This window comes from Plenodomus lingam (genome assembly GCF_022343315.1).
Source record: "Plenodomus lingam strain CAN1 chromosome Unknown contig_8, whole genome shotgun sequence".
Taxonomy (NCBI): Eukaryota; Fungi; Ascomycota; class Dothideomycetes; order Pleosporales; family Leptosphaeriaceae; genus Plenodomus; species Plenodomus lingam.
In genome coordinates this window covers 759667-778681 of record NW_027093972.1, presented here as the reverse complement: position 1 = coordinate 778681, position 19015 = coordinate 759667, and the positions used below count along the sequence as shown (strand labels likewise).

Sequence of the window (19015 nt, the reverse complement as noted above, 5' to 3'; positions counted from 1 at the left end):
CAAACGCCGCCATGCATATATCTTAGAAACCGTAGTTGTTAGGGCAATATGAGCCACTAGGCCTCTTAGGGGAGACAGCTTGCGTTTGCTCTTGCTTTTAATGATATAAGGGGACGGGCTGGTTGTTGTCTGTTTGCACGCAATGACCTCATACTTGTGACCTAGAAGATACTCGTACTAACTGAAACACGTCTTTCCAATTTGATGCAGAGCACATATACCGATGTATTGGAGGATCTTTCTAAAGCAACCGATGGGCAAACGTGCGGAGCGGAGATCCACATAGTGCAAGGGTGTTAAGCAACAGCGATTTGCGAGCTCACCGTCGGTTCGAGTACCGGTACGACTTTCCTCCGCTTTGGGGTACTCGACCTTCTTTTTGCTTCTTTTTTGAATTTTTTTTGAATTTTTTTTGCCCCTTTCTACATCACGTCTTCTTCTTCCATATATCCGAAGTCACACCTCCAACCTCCACCAAGCTCTGCTCCGGTGGCTCCGCACCCAATAAGACCTGCATCTCAGGATCGCCCTTCTCCATGGCTCTCTTATACGCGGGCCGCTCACCAACGTCTTTGAGATATCTTACCATGTTGGGATACTTTGCATAGCTCACCAGCGGTCCGTAATAGCGTTTTGTAGTCAGTGAGTATATCATCATGCAATCAGCTGCCGTAAAATCATCACCCGCACTAACACAAGGATAAGCAGACAGACATGAACGAGCATCTATACCTTTTCCCAACTTACAGCCACTTTTTGTGTCCGAGATGGTCGTCGAGGATCTGAAGAGATTGATGCATATTATTAGTTGCATACCGCACCATGACATGATCCTGCGGCGCCTTTACAAGCCCCAGCAACATGACCTGCCCCATAACCGGCTGCAGCGTGGCATTTGCAAAGTGGAAGAAATACACATAATCCGCATAGCCCTGCTCGCCATACTCGCGCGACATCTTGGTCTTGGCCTCGTGTTTGTACTTTGCCAGGATGTAGTCGCAGATGGCGCCGCTTTCGACCAGCGTGATGCCGGTGTCTGGATCTTGCATCAAGGGTGCTTGGCCGGTCAGGTTTCCTGGGAGCTGTTTGAGTGATGCGGGGGCCATTGTGGGGTCGCGTGTGTGCTTGGTGAGGGTGTAGGGGATGGCCATTTCTTCGAGGAGGAGTAGGATGCGCTCGCTTTGGGAGAGGCCGAGGTGGTGGATTGTGAGGACCATGGTGAGTGGTGGTTGGTGATCTTGGGTAAGGCTGATGTTGGATGTTTGAAGAGGTGGAATTGCGGATTTGTTGGTGTGGGGGAGCAGACCGGATCTGGCTGGGATGAATAGACGTTAGTTCTCGAGTTGGCATCTACGGAACTAACAATGTGCACTAGTGAATTGTCTTTGCGGAGATGGCTCTAGATACAGAGGTCTGGCGGGGAATTATTACAAAGAGGAGGATGTGCAGAGGGTGTGCAATTAGAATATTGTCACACGCAGAAAACGGGGCAAAAGTGAACACTGTTACCCCACCTCCTTTGTGGGATATATATACTGGGATATGGTGGGATGTTGATGTTACGACAGAAATGATGTTGTACATGCATCTTCTCTAAGCAGATCATACCGGTACCTAGCTAGAGTAGGTAGGTAATCCTTGTCAACCGCCTAGATTCCATGTTGAACACAAAGAGTAGAATACAACTCCCACACATACAACACAAACCTTGGTCCCACCATCCAAAGAAATCCCATGGGACAATCTGCGCGCCACCATCGCCAAGCACACGTACCAGTCAATGTTCAAGAATGCAAACACGACACTAACCCAGGCCAACACCCACCACACCTCCCCTTGACCAAACCACCCCCCCTTCCCACAATGCCCCCCTCAACAATCCACATCCTCGGCCTCGGCAACCTAGGCAAACTGCTCGCCCACTCGCTCCGAAAGCATCACCCCCAGCTCCCCATCACCCTGCTCTTCCACCGCGCCAGCCTGGTCGACGAGTGGAAGCGGGCGGGACAAGGCATCGAGATTGTGCGTGCTGGCGTGTGTGAGCGACAGAGCGGGTTTGGCTACGAGGAGATTGGTGCTGGTGGTGTGGGTGGAGGGGGTCGGATTGAGCAGTTGATTGTGGCGACGAAGACGCATGCGACGGTGAGGGCGCTGGGGGGTGTGAGGGAGAGGGTTGGGGGTGGGTGTACGGTGTTGTTTTTGCAGAATGGGATGGGTACGGAAGTTTTTTCTTTTTTCTTTCCGCGGTGTTTTGTTTGCGTGGATGGATGGATGGATGGATGGGTGTAAGAGAGGTGTTTATGAAGCTTACGTAAAACCCCCCTGCTTAGGTACAATCGACGAGGTGAATACGCAGATTTTCCCAGACGAAACCACCCGGCCAAACTATCTTGCCGGAATCTTCAATCACGGCGTCTATGCGACTTCTACCTTCTCCTCTGTTCACGCGGGTATAGCCGATGCGGTCATCGGTCCCGTCGTCTCATCCCCATCTCTCCCATCCTCGACCGGGAAGCCCGTTCCAGACACCAGCACCCCATCCACCCTCGCCCACCTGATATCCAGCTGCCCAAACCTCTCAACAACCCTCATCCCCGCCTCCGCCCTCCTACCCGCCCAACTCCAAAAGCTCACAATCAACGCAGTCATCAACCCCCTCACCCTCCTCTTCTCCTGCAAAAACGGCAAACTATTTTCCGAAACGGAAATCATCCCGCTCATCGACCGTCTGGTTGCCGAAATCTCAAATATTATTCTGGCTATTCTGGCTGACCAAGCTGCTCCTCCTACTCCTACCACCACCACCCCATCCCACCTCCGCACCCTCGTCTACGCCGTCGGCGCCAAAACGGCAGAAAACACGAGTTCGATGCGGCAGGATCGGCTGGCGGGTCGGGTCACGGAGATTGATTATATCAATGGGTATCTTGTTGGGCAGGCGAGGAGACTGGGGGTTCCGAGTCCGCTGAATGAGCGGATTGTGGGGCTTGTAAAGGAGGGGGGACAGGTGGGGGTGCGGGAGATTGGGGGGGTTTTTGGGGTGTGATGGGGAGGGGGGAGAGGGGAGTGTGGAGGGAGAAGAAAAAGAGGGTATAAATGTAGAAAGATACTAGGTATGAAAAAAAAAAGAAGACAAGAAGACAAGAAAAATCGTCCAAGATAGTAAAAGCAACAATAATGTATGGATGAATAAACAACACCACACGCCTCCCAAGCAAACCCCCCTTACACCCACACCTGGTCACATCCCCATTCCCCTCCACAAATCCACCCCCAAGCTGCCTTGACCCAACCCCCAACCCTAAACCCAGCAACAAATCCCACCCCGCCACGTCAAACCCACCTCACACACCCAAGCCACAGCCAGCCGCATGCCACAGCACCGTCCGAGCCATGCACAACATCCACATCCCACAGCATCCCTAACCTCCCCGCCTGCTGCGAGGACGCGGGGAATAAAGGGGGGTGGAGGGGGTGTTAGTGGAGAGAAAAAGGGGAGGGAGGAGGGGAAAAAGGTGAAGACTATACATCTCGATTACTCATCTAGCTAGCCATGGCCATACAATGACAGCGCCTCGTGCGCCGCCTGTTACGCTACAAGGGAGGGAGAGAGCAAAGACGCCATCGGTCGAGGAGTCAGAGGACGCAGAGGCATGAACAGGTCCCGCGTGGCCACCAAAAAGAACAAGAAGAAAGAAAGGGGTCAAAATCGCTTCAGCGCCGAAAAAGAGGAAACCATGGCGATCCAGAGCGCCGTCCAGAAGTCCAAAGAGCTGTGACAAGAGAGAGAGAGAGAGAGAGAGAGAGAGAGAGAGAGAGAGCCAGACAGGTGATGCCGGTCAAACACCCTTGATAGCCACAGTACGCTCGCTATTCAACTTTGTCGCATTACGCTCATGACTCTCCTTCTTGCAATCCTCGAGGCCCTCACACTTGTGATCCTCCAGCATACGATGCTTGGAGCAATGATGTCCGCTGCAAAAGCCACAGTCGCCGACAATGGGTTGTGCGCGATCCTTGCAGTCCTTGAAGGAGCAGCGAATTTTCCTCGGGGGCATGCCGCCGCGCAGGGGCAGGGCCATGTGCAGGGTCGAGTTTGGGGAGATTGCGTAGTCGGCGAGGGTGGTGGAGGGCGAGGCGAGGTGTTTGCCGGCGTGGACGATGCGGAGGTCGGCGGGGGAGGCGAGGTTTGTGCGTAGGGCGAGGAGGGAGCGGAGGGTGGTTATTGAGGTGGTGGAGGGGATTGTGAGGGGGATTGCTGGGGGAAGTTTGGTTAGCTTTTTGGGTTTGTTTTGTTTTGCTTTGCTTCTGTTCTGCTGTGGTGGGTGGCGTGGCTTGTTGGCATGGAGGCTTTCTGTTTCTGTTCGTCGTTGTTGTCGTGTGCCGAGGACACACAAGAGACACACACAGACACAGACACACCAGAGACACACAGGCACAGACACACAAGCACACATGCACAATGCACAATGCACAATGCACAATGCACAATGCACAATGCACAATGCACCTGCACCCGCACACCTCGTTCCGAATCTCGGAACGGCCGGCGGGATGGGGACGGGGGCGAGAACGTACTGTCGTTGCCGGAAACAGTCTTGACGAAGATTTGCATCGTGTCTTCGACTTCTGAGCTAGAGGAGCTGATGCTCGAGATGCTGCATGTGCGGCGCATGATGATTGGGTGGCGAGGCGTCGTCTTTGGTTTGTTGAAGAAGAGAGGGTCTGATGTGGCGATGATGGGCGGTCAGGGCGGGCTGATGACGAGGATGGGCAAGTGTGTAGCGCGGAGAGATGGAGCCGAGCAGATGGAGCGATGGAGAGAGACGGAGAGATGGCACGGTGGGAGAGCAGAGGAGGGTGGAGTGCAAGTGAGTGGTAAGAGCGAGGAGTCGAGCGGCCAAGGGGGGGGTGGGTTTGGTGACGTATAAGTAGTAGTGGGAGTGGAGAGAGAGAAGGAGGCCGATGACTAAAGGGTGGCCTTTTGCCAGTCGGGGGGATGGGTCGATTTTGTGCACAGGGAAGAGAGACAGGTGAAAGGACGGGCGGGTGCAGTAGTTGAGGTAGGGTAAGGGTAGGGTAGGGTTTAGGTTATGGGGCCTGCTAGGAGCCTGTGAAGCCGAACTAACAGTCAAGAGGGCGACCTCAAGGGGATGCAGCAGCCAGGCAGAAGAGGGCAGACGCAATCGCAGGCCAGCTCGGGCTTGCGGCGCTTCTTGAAGAAAGAAAGCCCTTGTTGTGCCTGGACAGTGGCAGAGTGGAGAGTGGACAGGCTGGACAGGCTGGACAGGCTGGACAGGCTGGACAAGGCTCCGATGGCAAAGAGGTCGCCGAAGCCACACGACAGGAGACAGACAAAGCCCAAATGGCGCCATGCAGCCGTGCATCCTCCATCATCATGCACCCAGCCCAGCACCAATACACTCGACGCTTGGCCGCCTGACTACACCCGCCTCCACACTACACAACATACTCCTACACCAAACTTGTCACCGACCTCTTCTCTTCCATCGTGTTCCATGGAGAGAGAGAGAGAGAGAGAGAGAGAAAGAGAGAGAGACAGGAACGGGAGCTCCCCACATCCCCTGTCCAGCGCCCCAAGCTTCAGCCTCAGCCTCAGGAACCGACGACCGCAGTTCAACGATGGCCTCCTACTTGCTGTGCATCCTGTTGTTACCCTACCAGAGAAACCCAATCCCCTCCCTTTCCCACCTACCGTGACTCCCAACATTTCCGATATTGGACTCCTTTCCTTCCCCGTGACCCGAAAGACTTGAAGGTGGAGGTGGATGGGTGGGGGTAGTGTTCTGTACTGTGCATCACATTACAGTAGTGGGCAGGTATACAGTACCGATAGAGTAGTAGTAGTAGGGTACGTCTGTGTTCCCAGCCTCCAAGACACTCACCGCATACTACCATGCCCTATGCACATCCCCATCTTACTCCATCCCTAGCCCATCCTGCCGTCCTGCCCTTCCTCGCCCTGTCCTGCACATGTGACACGTCTCTGGTCCTCGTCGCAAACCTGCACGTCAGTCTTCTTCTTCTTCTTCCTCTTCCTCTTCTTCTTCCTCTTCCTCTTCTTCTTCCTCCTGGACCACGCCAGTCCTAGGGCCCGTGTGACATGCAAATCTCAGCTGTGAATCATGCGATGCAGGTCGGGGAGGCGGGTGGAGAAGATGGATACTGGACTAGAACTGGAGTGTACTTGTACGTACAACCATGTCTGAGTGGGCAAATGAGGGAGAGAGAGAGAGGAGAGGACAGGGTGAAGGGCCCCCATGTCTAGCGGCCGTGTAACACGTGGACGACAGCGCCTGGCAGACTGGCATGCCGGAAGTGGCGCTGCAGGTGCAAGTTGGTCGGATCGCGCCAGGGCCAGAGTGCGAGGCTGATTGGTGGCAAATGGCGAATGTCCAGTCTTGACCTTCACTGTCCACTGTCGCAAGCCACCCTTATCCTACTCTACACACACACACACACACACACACACACACACACACACACCCCTTCATCCATGCAACCCATCCATTCCTCAATGCACCACCACACCCACCGCGCACAAATCCCCTCTCCCCTTCACCTCCCTTTCCGCCCCACGAGTCAGCAGAATCAAGCAACACCAAATGCATGAACAATATAGTGTGGAACCCCAACTTCCCAGCCCAAAACCTGCTCTCTCCACTGCATCACTCTCCACAAGCCACGTACAAACCTGCAATATCGGCTTTGCGTCCTGCATGGGAACGGGGTGCGTATGGACGTTGGATGTACATGTGTGGGCGCTGCAGTCAGCCAGCCAGTCAGTTGGTGTCCTGGGTCCTCCATGTCGGAAACCACACCCTCGGTTCGTGCACGATTAAAGTTTCGTGGGGGCAAGCCGGGTGAAACTCTACTCTGGTACGAATTCCCAACCCGGACGGTCGCTGTCAAACTCTCGTTTTTTCCCCTTTTTGGCGTCGAGGTTCGTGGGTTTCCCCCTTGGGGCAAGGCTGTCACCACGGCTGGCTTGCCAGATAGGGTTGCCCGGTTCCAAGCTTGACGGGTCACAGAGCGTTTGGAAAGGGGAAGCGTTGGAATCCGAAAAGGGATGGGGAAGCGTTGGAATCCGAAAAGGGAATGAGGAATCCGAAAAGGGGATGAGGAATCTAAAAGCGATGATTGGGAAAATCTCGTGGCCGAGTGGTCCAATAATAGGATAGCCTGCACTACCTACCATCATGTACTACATCCATCCATCCACCCCAAAAATCTACAACATACTCTTCGGGAACCCCTTATACGCCTGCCGAACCCCCAGATCCCCCAAAATCTCCTCAGTCCCGCCCAAAATGGCATCAAACTTGTACGTGCGGTGAAACTGCTCAATCACGCGACCCATGCCCGACTGCGTGAGCCCGCGGCCGCCAAAAATATTCACAGCCTCGTCGGCAATCTCGTGCGCGGATCGAGTGGCAAAGGATTTGAGGAGGCCAATGGGGCCGCCGAGCTGCTTGGATTGTTGGGCGTAGGACATGTGCGACATTTGGTACGCGATTTGCTCGAGCCAGGCTTGGTTGGCTTCGACGTGGGAGATCATTTTTGCGAGTCTGGAGGGGACGAGGTTAGTCTGGGAATGGCGTCTGTGTGCAATGGGCTGTGGAGGTCGGATTACAGTACTTACTTTTGTCGGATGGCGGGCTGTTCGATGAGCGTTTTGCCAAAAACGATGCGTTGGTTGCACCACTTCATGCATTCCTCGACTACGGTGCGCGAGTGGCGGATCACGGCGCACGCCATCATGAAGCGCTCGTGGTTGAAGTTGGACACTGCAACCAAGTCAGTCGGACCATCATGGCCACAAGACTCACCACATCGACGTACTGATGACCACGAATCCCTTGTGTTCCTCTCCGAGCAAATGGTCGACGGGCACCTTGACGTCGTTGTACTCGACAAAGGCCGTTCCTGCCGTGGTCGAGTAACTCGTCTTGATCAACTTGGTCTCGACATTCTCATCTCGCTCAATCAGGAGGACGGAGAAGCCCTTGTCGGTCTTGCATCCGGTGACAAAGTAGTCGCAGAACATGCCGTTGGTGATCCACTTCTTCGTTCCGCGCACAATGTAGTGCTTGCCGTCTGCCGTCAGTTTCGCCGTCGTCCGGATGCCCGCCACGTCTGATCCAGCAAACGCTTCGGTGATGGCTAGACACATCTTCTTCTTGCCAGACAACACCTCGTTCACCACTCTCGTCTTGAGCGGAGACTCTGGCATCCACTGCAACACCGCCGTCAAGCTGATCGTCATACCAGCCATGTTACCATCCTGAAAGCCTCGAGCATTCGCCCGAACACCCTCCTGTGCCTGCACCAGGTCGTGTAGGTAGTCAAACTCCTCTCCCTTGACAACTCCCATCAATGTCTTGCCATGTAGATGCTTCCCCGGCCCGAGACGCATAGCCAGCATGTCGTTCTTCGCCATCTTATCAATAAGCTCCTGACTGATATACGTGCCATCCTTCTCCTTCTGTTGTGCCTCTGGCGTGATGTGCGTATCCACAAACTTGCGAATCTCCCTCTGCAGCGCCCGATGACTCTCCTTGAAATACGGGCTCTTGAACTGCGGCCGCAACCACAACGGCTCTGCATACGGCACCGGACTCAGATCCCCGGGCTTCCCCACAATCACCTCGGCCTTCTCCCCCTCAATCGTGCCAATGCACAACTCGGCCTCGTACTTGTCAAGCACTTCCTGCCGGTGCAGGTTGTAAAAGGCCGTCGTCGCATCCGTGCCAGCGACTTGCTCGAGCACGACGGAGCCGCCGGGGTGCGCATCGACAAAGTCGGTCAGGTCGTAGACTTTGTGGTCAATGATGCACCATAGGTCATCGGGCTTGTTGTGCGTGGCGACGGACTCGCGCGTGAGTGCAGTAGCGTGGGGCATGATGAATCAAGAACCAGAACCAGGTCAAAACAGAGTCTCCTCCGACGAAATAACAACAAGAAAAGAATTCGCAATTCTCAGTGCGCGAGCAAACAAGAGCGACGAGATTCGCGGAAAGGGAAAGAATGGACACACGACCTTTTTCACCTCCACAAGTCTTTGGACACTGTTGGTCCTCGGCTTAGGGGGAACCAGACTAGCTTCGTTCGCGGACAATGTCCGCGTTTTGGTGGAGATGGAGCGCGCGTCAAAGCTGGGGTAATGAGCCGAGGCATTTCTTTATTTGTTCACGGTAAGCAGAGCTTGGGGTCTGTTGATTGGATGCTCGGAAACTAGCTGAATCTGGTATGGTTGGCTTTGGAGCATTTGCCGTTGCCGTATATGGTGGTGCTGCTTTGGTCTTTTGGACACGACATTCATCTGCTGGCGACGTTCGTGGACTACTACCGGTAGTAGATCATTCTAGATAGCGACGCGCCATCTCTAGTATTTATCAGCAGTATAGTAGCAACATATAGGGAAGTGTCGAGCAGTTACTGTCACCCTTGTCGTCACACAATACCCGGGACTCCCGGCTCCCGAGGTCAATACCTACTTCGCAAGAGGGAGTGACTGATCATCAAACATAGAATGAGAGCCTTCAGAACCCGGATTCCTACACCTTCGTTGTCAGCTCAGCGACGACTGAGTATCAATACATACAGAAGGGGTCGTGACAGACATTGCAATCACATCTTGATTCCAACATCAGCGCGGCGTTTACAGTGGTGACTCGAGCCAATACGGATATTGCCATGCATATGGCTAGAATAGCATAACATATACCACATGCACGGCGCATTTCTTATTGCTACCGCTGGGATGAGCTAGCGACGTGTGATATGTACCGGTCGGGAGGTAGTACTAGCTGTTTGTGACCTACCTACCGGTACCTAGAGCCTGGTTACAACTCCACAAACGAGGAAAGCTAATTCTCCTCCTCGCACTTGCGTAGCTCGAACCAACCATACGCACAGTGAGCTGGTGTCACTTGTTATAGAAGCCTTGGATAAGGAGGCAGTCATGGTGGTTGGCGTCACCTTGGATACTTCTATTTGGTACTCAGCCTCGCTGCTGTTCAGCATAATGTGTGGTAGATGCCTAACGCTTTATCATGTAAGATCTTTACAGCATCGATGTGAAAGTATAGTAGCGCTTCAAATTCGAAGAGGAGGAACAAATCGTGAGCTTGAAATTTGGTCCCAGTTCCTCCGGCATTATTGAAGTGAACCGATGTGGAGTAATCTCGTCTCGTGAGTCAATCTAGCTGCGTGAACTGATAGGTTTTGACGTAGATAAGCTGGTGAAAATCGTGTTTGAAAACCAGCAAGACGATGCTGTTTTATAGACCTGAATTAAATCTGTAGTAGTACGTTCTCGGCCTTTCCTGATCTTGCGCGATGTAGGAGAAGTAGTGTTCTTCTTGGACTAGATAGTCCTTGTCCGAGCCAGTTTTCATGTTCTAATTCTAGCCAGTTGATCGATCTTGCTAGCTGGTAAAAGCTAAACTAATGACATGTCAGAGTTGCTCGACGCGTGAAAGAACGAGACGGCCAGTTTAGGGATTGATACTTCCTGTGATTATCACGGAGACTTGTTTCTTTCCAAGAAAGCTCTTGAAGAACATCGTAAGAAAGAAGCGAGTTCTTGAAGGGGTTTGAGGCTCTTTGACCGTACGGACAGTGAATTCAAAGGCAAGTGAGCTCATCTGTTCCGTGTCGATGACCGCCCACAGCAGAGACCTAAGGCTGCGTACCGGTAATGCGAATAGGCAGAGACCATGTCAATCAAAACGATCTGAACATAGTTCTATCATGGTTTCCCAATGATTCAGTCCACACATTTCATTCCAACACAACGAGTTAGCAAACAGATCAACATCCGCCTAATGAAATTCTGGTATCAAAGGAAGGCACCTGCATGATTCTCCTCCTGAGTGATACTTTAACAAACACTGCCGCCTGTCGTAAAAATCAATCAAAAAAAAACGACATGAAAGCCAGCAGAAAAGAACCACCTGTAACATATCCCATACCACAATGACAAAAATCTGCGCACACTACCAAGTATATCAATAAAAAGTACCCACACCACAACCTCCTACCATACTTCACCCATACACCACGAGTCTCAATATCGCATCTCCATCGCTCTCAACTCCCCCGCCCCCTCCCCGCATGTCCTGGGTTGGAAGGGTCGCTCGCTCACCTCGCATCCCCTGATACCAACCTTGCCCCTCCATCCCATCTCACCCCGCCACCGCTGCCCCTCGATACTTGCCCCTTGATGTGCCCCTCGTTGCCCCTCGCCATGTGCTGCCCCCTTTGCCCCTCAGATAGCTCTACAATCCACGGTTTTCTTGAGACTTTCCATTTCAAGTAGTCGCTTGCCCCGCGCTCCGTTGTTGCTGCGATCACCTGCGAACCTGGATCGCTGGATCAGGATGTTACATACCTACCTGACACTGCCAGATAAATTGCAGTCTTGATGAAAACACGTGCTAGCACATATTGAGTATTTCTTGATTGGTAGTGCAATACACCTCATGGAATATTAGTAGAAGCGTGTTGCAAGACTTTCTTGTTGCACAGATGGTGAGACATGTTCTGGAGATGGTGCAAAAACACAACCATGACCTACCGCAAATATCAGAGATCCGCAGATATCAAAGACGAGCAAAGGGGCGATGGCGTAAAAAGAAACTGTCTCGTACAAAACTTCATCCAACAACAGGATGCCTGCATGCCATGCAATTCTGAATTGCATCATCTATGAAGATCCTAACATCCAGTTTCAAAATCTCTCTGTTGGCAGACAATTTGAGTAAAAACAAAGAAAAAAAAAAGAAAAAAAGAACGACACCACTTTGTCTCGTGAGAGACTCGAACTCTCGGCCTTGGGATTTCTACTCAAAGAGTAGTCATATATGGTGATATGAGACCCACGTGATAACCAACTACACCAACGGGACGTTGCGAACTTGGAAGCTCGCGTTGTGCGTGTATGATTAATTTGGCGCTTAAACCATTTATATAGCAAACTGAAAGCGTGAGAGGTCTATCTCTACGCTGTCCTAGTATATCTATCGAGCCATTTGGCTGCGGGTGGGTGGTTGCGGAAGGTGGTGGGGCGAGGAGATGAAATTTGCTGGGTCGATGAGGGGCAACCAGGGCTAACTGTGGCTAAACCACCAGAGCGTTGTACGTCACTGACAAATGGAGTGCGCAGAAGCTGGTGTCAACGGTCTATAGTATGTAATACATATCTGACGTGAAACATGTTACTTTTACATGAAGTCTATCGCACCTGCACGTTGACTGAAGCCAAACTTTCAGATACTACCATTCATATGCACCGCCTGTAACGCCGGGTGCTCATTGTTCTCATAATGCTAATACGCCCGAAATCGTGAGGGATTCTCAAGAAAGTGCATATTTACGGTCCCAGTCGTTGTCCATCTCCAACTACAGGACTTCTGGGCATGTTGCCTAACGGTATCGCGGCGGTGGGCAGGACACCGTAACGACCATATGTTTTCTGGTCTACACTGACATAGTGTGGTAGCCTTGCAAGCAAGTTCAGCTTGGTCTCGAGCCATCTGAGGATCTTCTCGTGGGGTACGAGGAATTTGATATAACCAGATGCCCATAGATATCCGAGGCCGGCGCCGCAGAGGTGTCCGATGAGGCTTACGTTTGGTACAAGGATACTCGTGACGCCAACGAGCATGAGGGGTGTCGTCCAGGTGGGGACTCTGTACGGGCCAACACTGAGGGAGTCAGTCATGTAGGGAAATCATAGTCCTCTTGGCTCACCTAAAATAAGGATTTGTTTTCTGTGTCTTCATGACTTCTGCTGAAAGAAGAAGGAATACCCATATGCTAAAATTCATTAGTCTTCAACCCATATCGGTGTATGCCTGGACTATACAGACCTTGCTCCCATGACAATGGTGTTGCTCCTGAGAACGAACTTCTCCAGGAGCGTATAGACTCCTCCTGGTATCGTTCCGAATGCTTCCAAATCATTAGTGCAACCGATAACCAAAGACCTGATATTCCTTACGCCCTGTGAATAGCACCAGTGTGACTAGGGTTCCATATTCGGACTCGAATCGTTCGACGAGAGGCGTTACCGCAACCAAGTTGAAGATCATGTGGAAGAAATTCAAATGTAACACTGGGTACAAATTGAGTCGATGCACTACAGTGTAGTATAGTATGTTAGCTTTAAGAATATTCCAAAGCAATCTGATATAGGTTTCCCATATATCTGTCCTCTTTGTTCCTGACCGTCAATCTAGAAGCACAGAATTCCAAAGATGCAAGATTCGAGACCAGCGATCAGATCGACTTCTTCCGTCTCCTTCTCTGTCATACAAGATAAACGTACTCTGTGTCAAATCCATCTTAGCCGGCTCCAGCCGCCCAAACTCCCTGATCCATGGGAACGGGATTGTCGCAATCCATAATCCCAGAATTACGACGACAAGCAGTCGAGTACAGAATGGCAACCGGAACAGATACGACCGTATGCGCGTGGGACTGAACTGCGGGAACGACGGCATTGCTGAGCGCGACTGGTGTGAGACGAGATGCAGGCGCGTTGACGTGTGAAAGACAGCTTAGCGGTAGAAAGCAGCCTAGCACGCCTCGTCACTAGGGTTCAGGAACCGCGTTGCGCTAAGCGTCGATCCTCCCGCCTTAACACCTTCCCAGACGGAGTTGCGCCAGATGCTGGGCAGAAGAGAAGAGGACTCGACTCTCCCTTCTCCTTTCCTTCCAAAGGTACAATTGACTCTGTGGTGGTGATGGCGTTGCTCTGTAGGTTGTGCTCTACATGCGCTTTGAGGAGTGACGGCTAACGTCTGCAGCATCGATATTGGCGCTCCGCCGAGATGCCCGCATTCTCAAGATCCCACCTTACCTTTCGGCGCTGTGTCTCATTGTTGGCATAGCATGGCTGCTCGTCCTTCCTCTGAATGAATATTCGCGCGGGACCTACATTTCCGAAAATGCTCTCTTACCAGGTCAAGTACACACATACTTCGGTGGCAGCGAGCACAATGTCTTTCGTGCCTATCGCCATGAAGTCTTTGGGCTGATTGATAAGCCTGTGGAAGAGTAAGTCCCATGAAAGGGCCTTGCAAAAGAAGAAAGCTTACAAGTTCAGGCGCTCTCACAAGCTTGAGACCATTTTCAAGGAACAGAACCTCAAGGTTGCTACTCAAAAGTACAACTTTACCGTTTCCAACCGCACAATCGCGAATGAGAATGTGTACGCCATCCTCCAGGGCCCTCGCGCTGACGCTACCGAGGCAATTGTCCTCGTCGGAGCATGGAGGAACATGGACAATGAGATCAACAACTCTGGGGTAGCTCTGGTTCTCACACTGGCTCGATACTTCAAACGATGGAGTCTGTGGAGCAAGGACATCATTTTTCTAGTCTCTGGAGACAGTACCATAGGTCCTCAAGCTTGGGTGGACGCCTACCATGATGCACACGATGAGCGCTACGTCGAGGGACTCAAGATCAAGAGTGGAGCCCTTCAAGCAGCTGTCGCGGTCGACTACCCCGCAGGGCCTTGGGGTCATCGATATGAAAAGCTCCACATTGTGTACGATGGGGTCAATGGCCAGCTCCCCAATCTGGATCTTTTCAATACAGCGGTGCAGATCGCATCCGGGCAGATGGGCATTGCTTGTGGCATACAGAACATGTGGAGACACAACGACGCATACAAGGTGCGACTGGAGACCATGTTTCGAGGCATGCTATCGCAGGGTATGGGTTACGCAACCGGGCCGCATTCATCATTCATCCCATACCACGTCGACGCCATTACTCTACAAACGGTCGGTGATGGCTGGCACGACGAGATATCACTTGGGAAGACGGTCGAGTCTCTGTTTCGCAGCTTGAACAACCTGCTGGAGCATTTCCACCAAAGCTTCTTCTTCTACCTCTTGCTCCATTCGAACCGCTTCGTCAGCATCGGGACCTACCTTCCCTCGGCTATGCTTATCGCTGTCAACTTCAGCATCGCGGCTATCGCACTTTGGGTACAGAGCGGAAGATCCACAGAGCCTATCGCCAACCCTGCATCCACCGCACCAAAAGACAAGATCTCCGACAAGCCAGCCTCAACCTCTAGCGAGAACCCATCAACATCTGCCGCTGCAGATCCTGGAACCGTTAAAGAACCTCCCAACCCCCCTTCCCCAGCTGTCGAGGTCATTAAAAAAGACGGCGCCGTCTCCATTGTCCCCAAATCCCTAACCACAGTTTCAGAACGCCACCTCCTCCTCCCCCTCGCCTTCGTCCTCGTCCTCCACTTCGCCGGCCTCATCCCCCTCTACGTCTTCAACCACTGGGACGAAGACCACCTGCAAGGCCTCTTCCTAACCGCCGCTAACATCACCGTCGTCATCCCCATAGGCATCGCATTCGTCTTCTTCAACAACCGGCCCCTCTCCACTCAGGAAACAACCCTGATCCAATGTTTCTCCCTCCTCCTCCTCGGCGTCTTCCTCGCCGTCCTCGCCACCCTCAACTTCTCCCTCAGTTTCTTGGTCGGCGTCAGTTGTATCCCGTTTAGCTTCATCAGGCGGACGGGCAGTCTGGGCTTGAATGTAGCCTTGTTGGGCCTCATGGCGCTGCTGAATCCTTTGCTGGTCATGCATGCGGCTACCTATTTGCTGGGCGGCAATATGGCTTTGATTCTGGAAAAGGCGGCGCAGGGATGGCATATTTGGGGTCTGTGGACCCAGGTTGTGGTGTTTTTGGTCTGGTTGCCGGCTTGGGCGATTAATACTAGTGTGATTGCGACGGGAGCTTTTGAGTAAAGGGTAGGATGATGATGATACCTGGAGAGCGAAGGAAAGATTGTACATCACGGTTGCGTTGTAGAAAGAATTAGAGTCATGATTCTTCATATCTTGGGCCAGTTTGTTGGTGACACTGGCTATAATCTATCATCACAAGGCACGTAGGTATCTTTCTTACAGCTTCTGCATGCCACGCCTGTGTATGTGGAGACAACCTGTGGTGCGGTGGAATGAGCTGACAATGATGCTATTCGAGATTGCTTTTTAGCTTCTCAAGCCGCCCAGACATCCTTGCCAACACCCTCGATCCAGTTACCAAGCTGGTTGACGCTGGCATCCCACTCCTTCAACCTTGACCTCATGCTCTCAATCTGCTTCATATCCAGCACCTTTGGTTGTACCCAGTTGATGCGTGCAATCTCTGCGACCTGGTCAATCTGACCCCTCAACAAACCCAAGCTCAGTGCCTTCATGATGAGGTGTTCGATGTCGTTTGGCTGGACCTTGGTCTCCTGCGAGATCTCTGAGAAGGTCATGGCGCGGTCATGTGGTGGTCGGCGGAAGACGGTCTCTGTCAGTGCGGACAGGGAGATCTTCTGGTAAAGGAAGGTCTGATGCTCCTTCAAAAGCGGGACCTTGGAGATGTTGCCTGCAAGGACGTCATATGCGATCAAGTCACCACGGTTGAAGGCGAAGAGCAGATCGCGTAACCATGCGTGCGGGGTGTTGACTAGCGAGTCGAGGATGGGGTGTAACAGCAACTCCCCAAAGTTGTATATCGAGTCTGAGACGAGAGCAGCGATGCTCAGGTCGTAAGCACGGGATTGGCGTTCTCGGAGCTCCAAGTCGGCGACATCGACACAGGCGAGGAAAAGGAGGGCGTTCTTGTAGTAGGCGGCGAACTCGTGCTTGGACTTGTAGTACTCTGCACTGGCACGGTAGAATGACGCGTGCACAACCGTCTCGACGGAATCGAAACCGTCTAGTATCTGCTCACACTCCTCGAGCTTCTTCTTGGCGCCTTCTTCGTCCCGCAACCTCAGCTGGATACTGGCCGCGGCTACGGTGGCGTAGACATAGGCGTCTTGTGATGCGGGCTTGTTGACGCTCTTTGCAAGGTTGTCGACGAACGTGAGGCGTTCCTTGTCATCTGTGGAAGTTAGTAAAACTATAAGTGGCCCCTTAGATACGAAACTTGCCCTTATATTGCGTTGCAGCATTCAGACCCAGTGTGACCAGCTTGAGCTGGTTGATCTTGTTCGCGAAGCTCTTGATGAACGTCTCGAAGAAGGGTATCCGTTGCTTTGCGCTGTCCGGGTGGTCGTAAAACTCAATGAGCTTGTCGGTCAGCTCGTGCCACAGTTTTCGCTCCCAGTAGTCCTCGAAGGTGATGAAGTATTCCTGCAGCTCCTCTGGTGCCTGGTCCCGCGCATCGCCCAGCAGGTTCGGAATCGTGTCCGTGTCCATGGCCATGATGGTGGGGGGATTGTCTGTCCAAGGAGCGTCCAAGGAGGTTATGTCTGGATTCGGTGATGGTGGTGGTGGTGGTGTTGGCGGGGAGAGTGGGCTGGATGGCGCAGATGTTTGTGTGAGGGCGGGCACAATGTGTATATTGCTGGTGATGGCGTTGCGGCGGCAAGCTACCTAGTTACCACGGCTTAGCGCACCCTTCTCCGCCAAGACCAGGAACCATCGACGTCGGTTCATCCGAGCTGCCCCCCAAGCAGCGCTGCATACCACCCTCTCTCTCCAGCCATTGACTGCCGCAAACATGGCCACGCCACTCCGCATTGCTCGAAAGGGAGCGGCGTTGCCGGCCCAGCTACCGTCGACACGCGCAGCACGATTCTCCACCTCCGTCTACCGCCCGCAACAGATCAACCACGATGTCAGGATAACGAGGTAGGAGGATGCACATGTCTCGCGGGAATACGTCGCTAATACTGGCCCAGGACAGGAAAACCCATTTTGACGGTTTCAGGCGGACGGTCAAGTATCGGAGGTGTGTAGCAGCCCGCATCCGCAGTCCAGTACAGACTTGCTCACACACCAAACCACAGGATACACTGCGACTGTCTTCGGAGCCACGGGATTCTTGGGAAGATACATTGTGAACAGACTGGGTGTGTGGACTGTTATTACAGGCGCAAAGTGGACCATGTGCTAATATGCAGAACAGCCCGCTCAGGATGTACCGTCATTGTTCCCTACCGAGAGGAAATGGCGAAGCGTCATCTCAAAGTCACGGGAGACCTGGGTCGTGTCATCTTCATCGAAATGGACCTCCGTAACACGCAGTCGATTGAAGAGAGTGTGCGACACTCTGACATTGTCTACAATCTCATTGGTCGCGACTACCCCACCAAGAACTTCGACCTGGAGGATGTCCATGTCGAGGGTACCGAGCGCATTGCTGAAGCCGTTGCAAAGTACGATATCGACCGATTCGTCCAGGTTTCGTCGCATAGCGCGGACGTCAATTCACCATCCGAGTTCTACCGCACCAAGGCCAGGGGTGAGCAGGTAGCGCGCTCCATCTACCCGGAAACCACTATTGTTCGCCCAGCGCCCATGTTTGGTTTCGAGGATCGCCTTCTCCATCGTCTTGCCTACCCCTCGTATGTCATCACCGCGAACCACCTTCAAGAGCGCCTCCGACCGGTTCACGTGATTGATGTTGGCATGGCGCTCGAGCAGATGCTGCACGACGACACGACCGCAGCCGAAACCTTTGAACTCTACGGTCCTTCGGAGTACTCCATGGCCGAACTCAACGAGCTCGTCGAGAAGGAAGCCATGAAGGTTCGACGCCACATCAACATTCCCAAGAGAATCCTCAAACCGATTGCACACTACGCCAACAAGCTGCTCTGGTGGCCAATCCACTCTGCCGACGAGGTGGAGCGGGAATTCATTGACCAGACCATTGACAAGAAGGCAAAGACATTCAAGGATCTCGATATTGAGCCCGTGGAGCTGAGGAGTATGACGTTTGAGTACCTGCGCGGATACCGCAGCTCGTCCTATTACGATCTGCCGCCCATGTCGGAGAAGGAGAAGCGGGAGGAGAGGAAGTATCTTCATGTTCTCGACGATCAATAGACGCGCTTTGCTGGTAGAAAATGGAATTTTTTCTTTTTGTGTGTATATATCCGTGCTCACTATCTGGGCTGGCCGACCGACCGACTGCAATGATTTGTAGAGATCGAATCTGAGGGAGGGGG

General features: G+C 52.7%; 9 protein-coding genes across 9 annotated transcripts; 4 read left to right on the top strand and 5 right to left on the bottom strand.

The window, feature by feature from the left end:
- Positions 1 to 427: 427 nt before the first annotated feature.
- IAQ61_010312 (uncharacterized protein) lies at positions 428 to 1217 on the bottom strand (the record flags this gene model as incomplete). The annotated part of the gene is made up of 2 exons (XM_003841647.1): positions 428 to 689; positions 748 to 1217. 2 exons carry the CDS (start codon positions 1215 to 1217, stop codon positions 428 to 430), a joined length of 732 nt encoding a protein of 243 aa, XP_003841695.1.
- A 517-nt stretch (positions 1218 to 1734) lies between these two features.
- Positions 1735 to 3046, top strand: IAQ61_010311 (uncharacterized protein; the record flags this gene model as incomplete). Its single annotated transcript, XM_003841646.2, has 2 exons — positions 1735 to 2215; positions 2331 to 3046. 2 exons carry the CDS (start codon positions 1735 to 1737, stop codon positions 3044 to 3046), a joined length of 1197 nt encoding a protein of 398 aa, XP_003841694.2.
- Positions 3047 to 3839: 793 nt separating this feature from the next.
- Positions 3840 to 4675, bottom strand: IAQ61_010310 (uncharacterized protein; the record flags this gene model as incomplete). The annotated part of the gene is made up of 2 exons (XM_003841644.2): positions 3840 to 4258; positions 4579 to 4675. The coding sequence occupies 2 exons, from the start codon at positions 4673 to 4675 to the stop codon at positions 3840 to 3842; spliced, it is 516 nt and encodes a 171-aa protein (XP_003841692.2).
- Positions 4676 to 5153: 478 nt separating this feature from the next.
- On the top strand, positions 5154 to 5777 carry IAQ61_010309 (uncharacterized protein; the record flags this gene model as incomplete). Its single annotated transcript, XM_066098739.1, has 1 exon — positions 5154 to 5777. The coding sequence occupies one exon, from the start codon at positions 5154 to 5156 to the stop codon at positions 5775 to 5777; it is 624 nt and encodes a 207-aa protein (XP_065951284.1).
- Positions 5778 to 6469: 692 nt separating this feature from the next.
- IAQ61_010308 (uncharacterized protein) lies at positions 6470 to 10162 on the bottom strand. The gene is made up of 3 exons (XM_003841640.2): positions 7864 to 10162; positions 7664 to 7808; positions 6470 to 7589 (listed from the first exon to the last, which is right to left on the bottom strand). The coding sequence occupies exons 1-3, from the start codon at positions 8921 to 8923 to the stop codon at positions 7253 to 7255; spliced, it is 1542 nt and encodes a 513-aa protein (XP_003841688.1). The 5' UTR covers positions 8924 to 10162; the 3' UTR covers positions 6470 to 7252.
- A 2235-nt stretch (positions 10163 to 12397) lies between these two features.
- IAQ61_010306 (uncharacterized protein) lies at positions 12398 to 13529 on the bottom strand (the record flags this gene model as incomplete). The annotated part of the gene is made up of 5 exons (XM_003841639.2): positions 12398 to 12731; positions 12778 to 12843; positions 12897 to 12978; positions 13028 to 13165; positions 13355 to 13529. 5 exons carry the CDS (start codon positions 13527 to 13529, stop codon positions 12398 to 12400), a joined length of 795 nt encoding a protein of 264 aa, XP_003841687.2.
- Positions 13530 to 13772: 243 nt separating this feature from the next.
- IAQ61_010305 (uncharacterized protein) lies at positions 13773 to 15809 on the top strand (the record flags this gene model as incomplete). Its single annotated transcript, XM_003841637.2, has 3 exons — positions 13773 to 13785; positions 13836 to 14085; positions 14135 to 15809. The coding sequence occupies 3 exons, from the start codon at positions 13773 to 13775 to the stop codon at positions 15807 to 15809; spliced, it is 1938 nt and encodes a 645-aa protein (XP_003841685.2).
- A 254-nt stretch (positions 15810 to 16063) lies between these two features.
- IAQ61_010304 (uncharacterized protein) lies at positions 16064 to 17264 on the bottom strand (the record flags this gene model as incomplete). Its single annotated transcript, XM_003841636.1, has 2 exons — positions 16064 to 16941; positions 16982 to 17264. 2 exons carry the CDS (start codon positions 17262 to 17264, stop codon positions 16064 to 16066), a joined length of 1161 nt encoding a protein of 386 aa, XP_003841684.1.
- A 298-nt stretch (positions 17265 to 17562) lies between these two features.
- Positions 17563 to 18893, top strand: NUO40 (NADH-ubiquinone oxidoreductase 40 kDa subunit; the record flags this gene model as incomplete). The annotated part of the gene is made up of 4 exons (XM_003841635.1): positions 17563 to 17693; positions 17744 to 17793; positions 17852 to 17914; positions 17971 to 18893. 4 exons carry the CDS (start codon positions 17563 to 17565, stop codon positions 18891 to 18893), a joined length of 1167 nt encoding a protein of 388 aa, XP_003841683.1.
- Between the last annotated feature and the right edge of the window lie 122 nt (positions 18894 to 19015).